Genomic DNA, 15,090 nt, shown 5'->3' with positions numbered 1-15,090 from the left:
AACTATCAGGCAAGGCGGGTGAAGTGTCGAACCAGTAACAGGGGTTTGAACCAGCAACCCATATGTTACACGACAGACTACCACCTCCTGAGCCACCGTCACAAATTTAGTTTTGGAGTTTTCCATCTGGTGTGCATGATCTTATTTGATAGGTTAGTGGTATCAGCATTAAAAACATTACCAACATAATACTCAAGCTTACTGTTGTTCATTGGCTTAGAAAAGTCAAACTTAAAATTCAAAACAAACAATCATACGTTTGTTTGCATGTTTGTTTTTTTTCTTCATAGTTTTTGGCAAAGTGCTTTTTAATGTGACAAAACGTCACATGTTAAAACTATCAACAAGGATTCAAGTAAAAAGATAATGTGCTTACAGCACGTAAGAAGGGTAGGGGCTGCACAGTGGCATAGTTGGTAGCACTGTTGCCTTGCAGCAAGAAGGTCCGGGGTCTTTCTGCATGGAGTTTGCATGTTCTCCCTGTGCATGCGTGGGTTCTCTCTGGGTACTCCGGCTTCCTCCCACAGTCCAAAAACATGACTGGTAGGTTAATTGGTCTCTCTAAATTCTCCCTAAGTGTGAGTGTGTGTGAATGGTTGTTTGTCCTGTCTGTCTCTGTGTTGCCCTGCGACAGACTGGCGACCTGTCCAGGGTGAACCCCGCCTCTCGAACGTTAGCTGGAGATAGACACCAGCACCTCCTCACCCCACTAGGGACGAGGGTGTTAGAAAATGGATAGATGGACATAAGAAGGGTTTTCTGATCTACAACTAGTTTAAATTCAATTAAAAAAATACTTTACTTATCTCAAAATGGACAAAAAAAAATTGAATTAAATATTACATATTATTTTTTTCTTTTGCACAATTTTTTCTAAAAGACAGATTTAACTGGAACAGACAAAGCTGTCTCCATTTTTGATATATAATCAGAAATCAAAGGTTGTTTTGAACGTGGCTATTATTGAACAATACTGTGCTTCCGTAGCTAGCTATTGTAGTTAATAAATTCACATAGTGCTGTACAAAAAAATTTCAAGTCAATGTATAAAATATTCATGTGCCTGAACATCTTGATTAAATGGTTGTGAGACATTTAACTCTTTGTGTAGCTCTACTCACTCACAAATCGAGGGAGGTTAGCCCACATGGTTGTTTCTTCAGTTTTTGGTCTTGACGTTTTAGTGTCATTTTGGGGGGAAGAATCCCTTTGCAGAATAGCAGCCTTAATGTTTGTTAGGATCCCAGTTTCTAACAGCGTCACAGACCAGATGAGTACTGAATGTCCACAAATGGGTCCATCAGGACCGGCTCTTAGCACTCAGGATGTAGAGTCCCTGCGTTCCCTCCGCTGGTCCAAACACTGTAGAGCTCTACAGAGACAGACACATATGTTGATTTGAAATGGTTGGTAACCAACAAAACCCCTTGAAATGCAGAAAAAATACAAGGTTCCTATACACCCTCTATGCCAAAATTCAATACAGTATAATGGCATGGATGGATAACAAAGGGATAATTTAGAAAAAGATGGGTAGATTGTTGGATGGATGTTGGAAAACTGGATGGATGATGCTCAAATTGTTGGATGTAGGAATAACGTATAAACAGATGACTGCATACCAGGAACCCTGCAGTAAAAACAGAAAACTCACCCAATTATTGCAGTAGGAATGAGGAGGATGATGGCAGCAAACAGGAACGAGAAGCCCTTCATGAAATGCAGAGTGGCTGGATAGATGGAGTTAAAGAGGCTGGTGCCCACAAGGAAACACAAGCTCTCCACACAGGCAACGCAGGCGAACAAGGCCCCTGAGAGACAGAAAGAGTTTATTAACTGAAACCAACGTGAAGCACCTGAAGGTTGGCTATACTACTCATCCTCTTATCTCCCAGAGCGCGTTCTCAGGATTAAACATCTGTAAAACTAAAACACCACATGCAGAGGAACAGAAGCTCGCTGACCTTGTTCTGATGGGTCAACCAACTTGGAGAGCTTTGACCTGAGGACGGGAGTGGAAGCCATGAAGAGGAAACACAGGCCGTAACCTGGACAGAAAAACCAAATGCAAGATAATCTTCAGCTTCAGGCAAGTTTCAGCTCGTTATTTCTGGTAATGTTGATGATTGTGGCCAAGAACAGTTTGAGAGATTTCAGAATAGAAATAGTTTAGTTTTTAATTCAATCAATCAATCAATCAAATTTTATTTGTATAGCACATTTCAGCAGCAAGGCATTTCAAAGTGCTTTACATCATATCAAACACAGAAACACAATGCAAGATAGAATCAACAATCAAAACACGACATCAATAAATTTGTAATTGATTACGTTTCAAATACAATCCTAAACAGGATGTTAGTCGAGTTTGCATCCATAAAAGGTTTACCTGTTACACTCCTACTGTGTTATATGGAACAAAATACCTATTGCTATTTTTATTCCAACTGACAGTTTTGCAGGGATTATTAAAGGAATATGGTCCCGTGAGTCATTTTCATAAAACTGGCCAAGAACTAAGAGCGAGAGAGTCAAGAAATATCCTGAAAATATGAGCATGTCAGCACCTGCCTCCATAACCAGTGGTGCTAAGCTGATTTTTATCAGACATCTTTAAGGCCATGAAACGTTTAAGACCTGAATAGAAATGTACCAGTATGAAAAATTGCCTCAGTACCAATAGCTGATATTAATATTGCTGTTACGGCTGATAACCAATGATTACGGATATTCCATACGTTTCTCTACTCTTTCGACACTAAGAAAAAAATGATCACACACCCCGCTGACACTGTTTTTAGTTACTAATTACTAGTTACTGTAGTTACTCCTGCAGCTGACACTGATGATAATGCTGATATATTGTAAAAACTGTTTTCTTTTTTCTCTTTTCTTACGTAACATCAAGGACAACATGACCCATCACAAAAGGAAATCACCACATGTAATATAAATAAATAAACCAATAAATAAATAATAAAAAAAAGGTGTAGTTAAAAAAAAAGACAGATAAACTGCATAAACCAACATAGAACAAAATAAATGCACCGAGTGTATAAAACTATGAACAGATCAAAATATTTCGATTTCGAATGTTCCAGGATCGGCCACCAATATGTATAAAACTTCTGAGTTACCACACACTCCCTATCTTCAATATGAGGAACCTCTATGAATTCCCGTAGCCAGACGACGAATTGAGGAGACGAGTCGGGAAAACGGTTTTTCTTATTTCAAATTTAAATCCTCTAAAATTAACTCAGTGACACATATCTTGAGAAACTGCTTTCGACTTTCTGAAGTTTCTCACCTGTGAACATAAGTTGGGTGGTATCCGCCACAGAGAAGACCACCAGCCCAAAAATGTTCGACACAAGGCCCACCAGAGCCACCCAGGAGTCCTGCAGGCAGCGCTGCATGGCCTTCAGCCCCAGCAGGCTGCTCAGGTAGGCCAGGTTCTGAGCGGCCGACCCGTAGCCAATCAGAGCCGAGTCCCAGCACAGCGGGGAGCTCAGCTCATACAGCACGTACAGCTCTCTGGTGCCGAAGTGAACAGCCACCACCAGGAAGAAGCAGAGCGTGTAGAGCCACAGCTTGCCCCTGTGAAGCAGCGCTCCACCGCCTTCGCCGCTGATGCCTCCTGTGGAGTAGAGGCGCCAGACGGCTTTATAGTGGCGAGCGGAGAGGAGCCTAGCGCTCGGGTCCGGACGGACGGACTCTCGGATGAACAGGTAGGCGTAGAGAGCTGAGGCCAAGTTGGTGGCCAGGACCAGCCAGAACGGGTTGATGTAACTGCAAAAAAAAACAAAACATAGTTTATAGAGGTGATATTTTTTTTGTTTGTTTTTACAGCAGAAGTGCACACAGAAAACATTTCTCACCAGTTTTCTGCTAATGGGTGGCAGAAAACTGATGGTGGCTAAGCATTTTACTGAGGATCGTTTGTTCTTATGGTTCTCAACACACACAGAAGCACAACCAGAGGTGGACTCAGAGCTCAGACAAATAAATCAGTTACCTATAAAGATAATAGTGAATACGTGGTATTATGCTATTTAATTAAAAGTGTATATCAGGGCTGGACAATATGCCTGAAAAACGTATTACGATATATGCATTTCACATCAGTTGATAGCGATAATTTTGTTTCAAATATCAGAAATACTGCCCAACGTTTGATGTGACCTTCCTTGTTTTGTCTTGAGATGTTGATCCCATTCTTGGAAATGTGAGTAGCATAGAAAACGATCCATTTTCGCAATTCATGCTCCTTTCAACTGTTTACCGAAAATGAAAGTAGGCATCCAAGTTCACTTCCCATTCCCATTGTTTTTACTCAATATATAGTCATTTGTTAGATCTTGAAATTAGTTGCGTTTTCTGATGAAAATATCACAACAACCACAAATTAGTAAATATGAACTCATAATAATCTGGTATTTTCTTGGGGGTGCGATGACTTGTCCAGGAGGGAACTATTGTCACCGTTGTTTCTCACCCTTGTGCCCGCCGCCACTGGCCTCCTATGATGCTGGCCAACATCCCTGAAATGCCCAGACAAGCTTCCAGAACCGCCACCCTGAAGGTGCGGGACCTCCTGTCGCTGATGTCCGCCACGTAGGAAAAGCAGCCGGCCAGAACGGCGTTGAAATCCCCCGAGAGGCCACTGAGCAGCCGGCCCACCAGAAAGTAAACCACAGGCAGCTTGAGGTACATCACCACGAGGTAGACCACGGCCTGTAGCGCCAGGCCGAAGTTGGGGAGGATGAGGACGGTTCTGCGACCTGCTACATCGCTCCAAGAGCCCAGGAGAGGGACAACCACGAGCCCGACAGAAAACCCCCCGAGGCTGATGTACAGGTTCCAGTGAGCTGTCAGAGTTTCAACTTCCTGACGAAAAACAACAGAAACAAATAGATGAATAGAATGAAAGTGTCCTGCCTTTTAGTGCAACTTGATTTCTTAATTAATCTAATTGAATGCTATAATATCCTGTTTCTTGAGTAAAACGGATGAACTTTTCACGTTTTGAGCATGCTCAGCAAATTCCTCTCAGTTGCAACATGTGATGCTGTTCCTACTTTCTGAGTCACTTTAACTCTTTAATTACACATGCTCAAAAGTAATAAACTGATATTCACAAATACTGACCTAAATATTGACCTTTTCTTTTTTTTTAACATTTCATCAGCTGGTCAAATACAAAACAAAATCTGAATGATTTCTTTTTCGTTGAATGCATCGAAACTGAAAATTTCCCTCTTTTTTGTCACTAAACGCAGCAAAAACAAACATGTCATTTTGTGCACTTTGCCTTACGAGTTTAGTATAAATTAACCTCAGGGATTCCTCGGGACATTTTACATTTAATAGTCAATTTTTGTTGCATATTTTATTCTTAAATTAAAAAGACATTAGTGAAAAAGAGCCTGTATGTGTTGTAGAAACAAACAGGTTTGAGCTCAGATCAAACAGAATGTGTCAGTAATATTGAGTTCTAAATTAACATTTGAAATCTGAAAATACCGTATTTTGTTTTCTACACTAAATCCATTTGTGGAGATTCAGCTAGGAAAATTCAAGACTGTGTTGCATCCATTTATGAAGAAATAACTCCTGGATGCTGAATTTTACTGAAAGTGAAGAGATCATGCCACTTAATATAAATAATCATAAAAAAAACCCCTAATTTATAAAACTTATTTGAAGCATGATTTTTGTGAAATCTTATGATAATTATATATTTATAAAAAATGTACAATGTTAATAATAATTACATATGTATAAGTATAATTAGAATATATTAGCTGTGATTAAAATAATTAAATATGTTTTTTTTAAGAAATACGACATTTGACTTACAAAATCATTTTTGAGGGGTTTACAATAATATTGATGATCATGACAAGGATCATTATTGAATATTATTATATTCACAACGTCATAACTTAGCATTCCCATAAACGCCAATGATGCCAATTATAATACATTAGTTATAAATTAATAATTTTATTTGACAGAATATTATTTTTTCTACACATTTACAATAATTATATTTTAATATAGTCTTTAATTCAGTTTAAAATAATATATATTATTATTATTTTTTAAAATAAATAATTATGTATTGTACAAAGCCTACTGGCAGTTCTACTTAACATCTCACTCACTTTATATCTAAATACAACACATTTTACACACAATATGAAGTTTAATATGAAGTTTGATCAAGTATTTTATTATTTATTTGAAACTAAAGAGTTATTTTGCTTTCTTTTTCATACCTAGCTATGTGTGAACCTACAGATCCCAAAGCAACAGTACTGATGGTAAAGTTTTCGGCTGGTGACCTTTTGCAGCGGGTCCGGGTCCACTGAGCTGTTGCTGCACCCAGACCTCCTGGAGCCATTGTAGCCGAGGTCCTCACTAATTCGGTCCCACAGGTACTGCGTGGTCAGAGGGGCCTGGAGAGCCAGGGAGAACATGGAGAGGAAAAGCACCGGCTCCACGGACACCGGGACAGGGCACCGGCACGACGGCGGCACAGAGGTGGTGGCGGTCGGTAGACCTGCTTCGTCTTTGCGGTCCTCAGAATCGGACAGCTGGTCATCCGTTGACGAGGCGCCGAGGAGGTCTTCGGGTAGGATCGCTGCCGTGTCCGGCTCGTCCATGTCGAACCTACTGCGTTGAAGTTGTATGCTACAAAACCACTTTTTACAGAGGTAAAACCATAAAGTTACTGCGGTGACATAACTAGCATAAGGAGCTAAAGCTCAACGCTCTGGAGCTAAAGGAGCTAACGTTCAATTTCATAGATGCGTTTAAAAGTGGGAGTTAGCACCCTCTAGTGTAGGAATACTGGCACTACATCATTAAAAACACGAATTGAAAGGAAAATAATACACATTTAGAGTAAAAAATAAATAAAAAAATCCAAAAGGGCTTCTGTAGCATTATAGTGGTGTAGGCAAGGAACTGGTACAAGTTGGTAATGGATAATGCCAAATACAGGGCAATCCTTAACAAAAAAAACCCAACAACAAACAAACAAAAAAACTGTTAGAGGCTATGAAAGACTTCAAGTAAGATAAACCTAAATATACAGTCAGAGCTTTGTGGCAAATTTGAAAAATGATGTTCAGATCCATCCATCAAGTTCATCCAGGCAGACTGATCTTAAGCTATTAAAAAAAAATTAAAAAAATACAATGGGTAAAATTCTCAAGCTCTAGATGTGCAAATATGGTAAAGTTGCAGCTGTAAAAGGTGGGTCTATGAAGTAACTGTGTAGACCAAGAATGAAAGAAATCAGAATGGGATAAATACAAATGCACCCCACACTTAAAAAAAAAGAAAGGAAGTCATGTGTCCAGTTTCCTCTGTTTCATAGCTTTGGACTTATTTGTGTGGGTTTAATCACATTAAATCACAATTAAGCTTGTGACAGTAAGTGACAAAATGTAGTTATTTCTTAAGATTTACATGAACTATAGGGGTTTCTTTTATATATGTGAAAACAGACGTACAGTGTTTATACAGTATGTCTCCCTGTGTGTGTTTATTTAAACACGTTTGTCTGTTTTTTTTTTTAACAGTGACGTTTTTAAGTGAACTATCACTTTCATCTTCAGATCAAGTACTGTCACATCTAATTAAAGTATCTAAAAATAACAACCAGCTCTTTCCGTTGCCTATAATTATGAAGGTGGGTGATCTGGTTAGTCAACATTGCAGCTGCACTTAGACGTTTATCTGAAATGGGATCTTTGCTCCTCCACTGTTCTTTTTCTGGTCACAAAAATTACTAGATTACACTGGATGGTGATGGTGGAGTATTGAAAAAAAATGTATCAAATTTTTATTACTTTCACAAAAATGTCTTAATAGATTATGTAACTCTGTGACAGCATGTTTGGCGAGATGGACCATTGTTTAAGTTCTAACAATGATTATGTTTTATAGACATTATTAAAATCGCATAATTTTTTTCTTTTATTCCCATGGTTTCATACATAATAATTAGCTATTGGACCATTTGTTTCAATTTCTTAAAATCTACTATTGTTTTTTTTTTTCTTTTGCAGTTTTTACACGGCTGTCCTTCTCATTCTTAAAACCAGTCTTTTGTGAAACATTTGAACTCTCCGATCCCGGCCTGGCCTCTTTCTGCGTACGTGGGTCCTCTCTGGGTATTCCTCCCAAAGTCCAAAAATATGACTACCTTATTAGTGGGAAACCCTTTTGATCATGCACTGAGGAGGAGCTTGTGGAAGAAGGCCGTATTCGATAGATAGGTGACCTGTCCAGGGTGTACCTGTCCGTTGCTCCCAATGACCGCTGGAGACGGGCATCAGCCTCCAGGCAACCTTGCATGGATAACTGGGTATAGATGAACGATGATTCTAATCACTGGAAATCATATTGTAATTTTAAGTTATCCAACCATTTGAATACCTGTTGCATTAAACATAATGAAATTTTCCTCATGCTTCTATATTTCAAATTGGTTTCCTAAAATAATAAAGGTTTTAGAGAAACAAAAAGATTAAGTACAACTACATTTTTATCTGGAGACAAATTTGAAAAACATAAAATACTTAGTTATATTTGGTAATCAAAAAGGATCAAAGACATTGCTCTGGAAGCATATTTGTTGCTCTGCTTTCATCAGTGAGCCTTTGCATCCTGTAATCTTTGACCAATGTCAGTGGGATGATGTACAGAAGCTAAATCACATTTATTTGATCAAAGACTGAAATCTTTGCCTGTTTTAGCTCAACTCGTTTCATGGTAATGTATGATTCCTCTGAACAAACTAATGCATAAAGCTGTAGGAATGAATGTGAAGTAAAGTGTGTCTTTTATTTATATAAAACACAGTAAAATGTGCAATGCAATAATTACGCTAAACAAAAGGACGCCCTGCTTATGCAACATTGTTGTGTACTACTAATGATGTATGAAGCATGAAATTATAGAGACAACTTTAAGTGTCCATTGTCATATAACTAGAAATAAGCAATAGAGTCCAACGTAAATCAAACACTGATGCAATTTTGTGGTCCAAACACCTACATGCAATCTGTAGAAACCAACCTGGAAATGTAATCACTTCACCTTCTTCCTCTTCTGATGAGTCAACACAAGCAACAGCTTCTTTTAGGCTTAAGGTCCATTAGGCAAAGCAGCAGGTGTAGGCAAGTTCTTATCAAGGGTCAGGTTTCATAGGAGAAATAACCCCTGGTGAAAAAAAATGCAAATATTAAACCACTCTATCTAGAAACGGTCAAAACGGCTTTATTGAATGTAAATTTGGAGAATAGCTGGTCGTACATCACCTCTGCTCACAAAATCATCTTTAAATTTATGATACCAAATTACTTAAAATGCTAAATTTGCTGGTGTGTGGCCCAAAAGCAACACCCTGTGCACCACATCCACAATGGAACATGGTGGTGTCAGCATCATGCTGTGGTGATGCGCTTTGTCTCGACAGGAACAGGAAAACTGGTCAGAGTTGTCACGGAAACGAAAACGAAAAACGCAGTCTGGGGAGAAAACCTGTCAGAGTATGCAAAAAATATCAGACTGATGATCAGAGACAGATATCTCTGGAGTTAATCTAGATCTAAACATAACGTCTGTAGAAATCCTCACAAACTATTCTCCTCAGATGATCTCTGTCAATTCGGACTGAGCAAGGAGTATCTTGAAAAATGTAATCAGTAAAAACAATCCTGTTATATTTCAGACAGGTTGGCATTGAAAACAAATGCACATCACACTTTTCATGTTTTCACCTCAGAAAAATGACTTCCTGCCCTTTCTAAATAAAAGCATCACAGCTCATCAACATGATATTTCCACCACTTCTTTTTCTCAATCCAGTTATGCTCTGCTTTGCTGTGGTCTGTCACAGAAAATCCAAATAAAATAACTTTATGGCATATAGTTGTTAGTCGACAAAAATATCTTCCTCAAGGCAGCTTATGTTGTTATTGCAATAAATAATGTGATGACAGCTGTCTTATTTCACAGAAAATTACAGAGTTGGCAAGATCAGCTGAGCTAAAATTGGTTTGCCGGTAATGTTCACCTTGAGAAGAGGTGCAGAGAAGAGATGTTGGTTCATTTGTGGTTTGCCGGATAGCCTGCAGTCAGAAACTGCAAGTACGGGCTCCAGGACTTTATCCACACACACATTTCTGGTTATTACAACACCAGAATACAACCGTTTTGATGAGCGAATGACGAAAGAACATTTGGTTCTTTCGCCCCACCTCTCACTCAACATGGAAGAAACACTAAAATCAAATTTGACACTTTTCCAGACTGTGTAGGAAACCTGTGAGATGCAAACCATCAAAAGTGCTAAGAATTATTTTCTGCTGGTAACTTTCAGAGTTCGTTCACGTTATATTTTCAACTTGAAAAATCTGACCACTGATTACAAATACAGTACAGACCAAAGGTTTGGACACACCTTTCTAATTCAATGGGTTTTCTTTATTTTCATGACTATTTATAAGGCAAGAAATCCCACTTATTAACCTGACAGGGCACACCTATGAAGTGAAAACCTTTTCAGGTGACTACCTCTTGAAGCTCATCAAGAAAATGCAGAGTGTGGGCAAAGCAGTAATCACAGCAAAAGGTTGCTACTTTGAAGAAACTAGAATATAAGGGGTATTTTCAGTTGTTTTACACTTTTTTGTTTAGTGCATATTTCCACATGTGTTATTCATAGTTTTGATGCCTTCAGTGTGAATCTACAATGTCAATAGTCATGAAAATAAAGGAAACTCATTGAATTAAAAGGTGTGTCCAAACTTTTGGTCTGTACTGTATATATATATTCAAATTGAAATTGGCCCCCAAGAGAAATTCTTCTCAGGGCCTTATACAGTCTTGGTCTGACTGCATATAACACATAGATCAATGTAAGAAGACAGGAACTATGACAGTTTACCATATGTGTGGTTAATCGTCGCTGTGGAAAAGTTTCCTTCACATTTTAAGCATTTCTGCATTTGTAAAAGTGCAGTTTCCTAAACGACACTGCTACTCTGTAACACTCAAACCAACAGTCAGCAACTTTTGCTGTAACTGACAATTAATCTGGCTGATTCAGTGCTTTCTAGCAAACTTTATCCCAGCTTCTTCCTGAGCTGTAGCCTGATAGCCTTGAGATCAAGCCTCTACAGCATCCTGTGCTGTTTCTTGCATAAAATACGTTTATAGTGGTTTTTTCCTCCTTTGGTAAAATAAGTCAAGCCTGTCCTCTTACCTATCAGACTTAAGGTTTGGAGGTGAGTGGCAGTGTTTTGTACACAGAACAATGACATAATGATTAACACACACTTTAAACAGTGAGGTGCAGACTTCAAGGAGCCAACGTTCATTTGTCACGCTGTATTCATCTTACTCCTTCCCTATGGAGACTCAGAGATGATTCATAGACGTGAAGGAAAACTAGCGTTTCTGTTGTGTGTGTTTTAAAATAACCCCTTAAACTATTATTTAGATTGTTATATTTGTTTTCCAATTTGCAAAATTGTTGGTGAGGGCAACTGAAACCAGCATTTGTCCTGCTTGTGTCTCCATTGAAGGTGATGTTCAGCACTTATTCTAACTTTTTGGATTAAAAAAACATTTTTCTAATAATTTCTGTGACTCTTCTTGTTTACAACACACACCATCACATATACCCTTGTCATGACTGATATTTTTGATACCTAGAATAGGATTCTTTATCCTCTCTGCAAACGTTAGTCAAAGTCTAAATGAAACAAAATGTCAGGAAGATCCTACATGTCAGCTGAACATTACGTCAGATTGATCAGATTCACTTTAACTGATGGCTGGAGTGAACTCACAAAGACTAAGTGCCAAAACAGAATAGAAAGGAGCTGCATCAAAGTATAACCTTGACGGTGTATGTGCTTTTGCAATTAGGTTTTCTTTTTTGTCTCCTCTGACAGATTTATTTGCATTTCAGATAAAATGTGTCACATTAAAGATGGAAAGAGTTTAAATTATTTGTCATTTTGTACTTTTACTTCCCCCAAATCTGTCACTGTAAAAGAGCACATACATCTTTAGGACCCACTGCGTGTCATTGGCTGTAACCGGGCAGAGACCAGGAAATCATTACAGGATTTCACCACAGGAGGCCTGGCCCAGTGGATGGCTTTGTGCATTAATCCAAAGCTCGCTTATCTGTGCCAGTCAGCACAGCCTGGTGTATCCTTGAGCACCAGAACAAATTTTTATTATGAATAACACTCTCCTGCTTCTTCGCGGATGGATTTGAATGGAACCGTGCTGAACTGGTTGCTCATGCTTTGACTAAATCAATTTCCATTCATTTAGTGAAATCATCCACCAGCCAGTCCACGCAGCGGATCAGAAGTTAATGCTTTTATGGACAAACATGTAATTTCTGTCTTGGATTTGCTTTGTTTAAACCCTACATGATATGTAAACAAGGGATTATGAAAGCAAACGCCATTTATAGACTGAGATTGAGTGCCAGCTGCAAAAAAATGCTCCAGTTGCGTTTGGTGCGAAAAGACGGATGCATATTCTAATGTTAACTACAGTGGATGACTTGTGATGTTATGCGACAATTTCTCTCCGAAAGGCACAGAATCAACGTTGTTCCATGGCCTCGACATTTGTGAAGACAAGAGAGCAACAGAGAGGATCCAGGATTATCCAGAGACTGTGAAAATAAAAGTGGCCATTGGCTGTTCTCTATCTGTACGTTCAAACTTATTAAAAACGAGAATAAGACGCATTCTGTTATTTTGGCAAAAGGGTAAAACTGTATTTTTTAAATTAATAGTTCACATTAAAAGTTGGATGAAAGTTTTCAATATGAGTTTCACTCCCACAATGAAAGATTCATTCATTTTAAGGTTGTCTTATACTGTACATCTTAATGGAGGATACCAGTAAATGTGTCCTGTACAATAGAGAGACAGCAAGTTAAAGGCTTCCCAGTTCATTTTACAGCTCAGCTGAAATCTCATTGTCATCGATAGGATTAGAAACATTCGTTCCTCGGCCATAGAGACAGAAGGCATTCCCCCTCAAAGGGTCCAGAAGGGCAAAATCTAAACCAATAGCAGCTTAAATCTGTGTGATTTAAATATTTTACTGAGGTACCTAACCAAGGGTAATATCTCTTCTTTACATTGATGCCTGGAGCAAAAACGTGATTAGAAAAAAATAAATAAATTTGGAACCGCAGGGCAAAGAGGTCAAAAGTATAAGTAGTTATGAAATCCAAACCATTTTCCTTTAATCCAGGGAACGTGCCTCAGGGAAAGACAGAATAACGACACTGCTTGCAGGAATACCTATCACACTTTTTCGCAACAAATTGGCTCTTGCAGTTATGGAGATTCACAAAAGCACGTTGGATGCTTGCTATCAGAGGTAGGATATTTATGATTTGATGTTTCTTTTTTTGCATAAACATTACGTAACATTGAGATCTGCTTTTCTGTTAGCCAAGCCCAGACCCATACCAGGGATGTTAAAATGATGTGCAGTTTTTCCACACAGCTCTGCTTTTCATTTCAATATTTCTTCATTAAATGGTAATATACCATCTTGAGAGCCGTCATCAGAGGAGACAGCTGCACATTTTTATTTGAAATATCCTTGGGACAGGAAAAGTAATTATTAGCTTTATATAACCTCACCTCGAGCCAAAAAGAGTCAAGTATTCTGTGATGGAGCTCATTGCCTCAGGATACCTGAATATTTTCTTTAGACATTCATAAATTACTGTTTCAGAATGTTTACAGTGATTAATCTGACTTTTATTTTGAGCTGTTGAAGCAACCTTTTGATTTGAATGTAAAATTTTATAGGTTCAAAATCATCACAGTTATGAAGGTAATAAAAACAAAACGTGTTGTAATGAATGTTTTTTTTTAATGTACATACATTCTTGTTGAATTTTGTATCTAAGAGCTCTTTATAAGCATGGTGACAGATCAGACATACATCAAATAATAATAAAAAATGTTTTTAAGGCAGGGTTTATGATGAAAAGTGTTTAACAAATGTTTCCTACAGCTAGAATGATGCTGGTTCAAGTTTCTGTTGCATGTTCATTCACTTTTAGTTTGCTTAAAACACTGCTCTTTTTAATATATACTGTATATATACAGTATATATACCATACGTTGAGTAAACAATATATATTTTTCTTATTTTGAGCACATAAAGTTTCATATCAGGATTGTAACTTACACAAACATATTGTCATTTCGAACATACAAACAAAACATTTAAGTATTTATTCCAGTCAGTGCAAGTGAATAGAGATAATATTTGTTAGTCTTTCAGTTTGTGATTATGGGACACCATCCTGCATAAATCACATCTTTCAGTTTTCTCGCTTTATCAAATCCTCTTTTATTGATAATTTATTAAGAAAGAAATTCAGATAAAATAACGTCAAATGTACTTGCTAGATTGGTTCATAATAGAGTAGAATAGAATAGAAGTACTTTATTCATCCCAGCGGGGAAATTACTTCGCAGTTACAGCATAGAGACAAGACACAATAACAACTACCACTGAGTAGTAGTTGTAGATAAAATAAAAATAAAAAATAAAATATAAAATGCTATAAATTGTAAGAATATAAAATGCTGTTAATATAAAAAGCAACTTAAGAGCAGTCCTTGCAAAGATAAATAATACAACACTACATTTCTGTTTTTATAAAAACCGATAACTCCACCTTATTGTTTTAAAAAACCCCAAAAAAACAATAATATCGAACACACAGGATCAATTTTGGAAAGTATTCATCCACATGAATACACCTGAGCTTTGGGGTCAGTGTTGCACAATGCTAAAACTTTTGTCAGCCAATCAGAATCCTTCGAAACAACTAGGACTTCCTGTTGGGAATTAAATATGGCTCCAAATATGTGGATATTTTGGCACATTATTTGTTACGCGCTGTAACATGTGGGACCCCAAACTTCACATTCCCCTAATATGTGTGGACTAGGCCTGAAACTCTCTGGTATCTTTCTAGTTTTGTAAGCATTTTAAAAAAAC

General features: G+C 37.8%; 1 protein-coding gene and 1 long non-coding RNA gene across 4 annotated transcripts; one reads left to right on the top strand and one right to left on the bottom strand.

Moving 5' to 3' along the window:
• Positions 1–649: 649 nt before the first annotated feature.
• On the bottom strand, positions 650–8,025 carry slc46a1 (solute carrier family 46 member 1). 2 transcript variants are annotated; one of them, XM_032545972.1, is made up of 7 exons: positions 6,351–8,025; positions 4,499–4,890; positions 3,311–3,792; positions 1,965–2,048; positions 1,655–1,811; positions 1,303–1,372; positions 650–1,267 (listed from the first exon to the last, which is right to left on the bottom strand). In XM_032545972.1, the coding sequence occupies exons 1-6, from the start codon at positions 6,669–6,671 to the stop codon at positions 1,321–1,323; spliced, it is 1,488 nt and encodes a 495-aa protein (XP_032401863.1). In that variant the 5' UTR covers positions 6,672–8,025; the 3' UTR covers positions 650–1,267; positions 1,303–1,320. The 2 variants fall into 2 exon arrangements, with proteins under 2 accessions (XP_032401863.1, XP_032401862.1); XM_032545971.1 differs by having other exon boundaries at positions 650–1,372.
• Positions 6,529–8,841, top strand: LOC116708164 (uncharacterized). 2 transcript variants are annotated; one of them, XR_004336616.1, is made up of 2 exons: positions 6,529–6,640; positions 8,085–8,841. It is a non-coding gene; the product is annotated as an uncharacterized LOC116708164 (long non-coding RNA). The 2 variants fall into 2 exon arrangements; XR_004336615.1 differs by having other exon boundaries at positions 6,618–6,722.
• Positions 8,842–15,090: the final 6,249 nt, after the last annotated feature.

Source organism: Xiphophorus hellerii, chromosome 18, assembly GCF_003331165.1.
Source record: "Xiphophorus hellerii strain 12219 chromosome 18, Xiphophorus_hellerii-4.1, whole genome shotgun sequence".
NCBI classification, from domain to species: Eukaryota; Metazoa; Chordata; class Actinopteri; order Cyprinodontiformes; family Poeciliidae; genus Xiphophorus; species Xiphophorus hellerii.
This window is presented reverse-complemented; position numbering and strand designations above follow the sequence as displayed.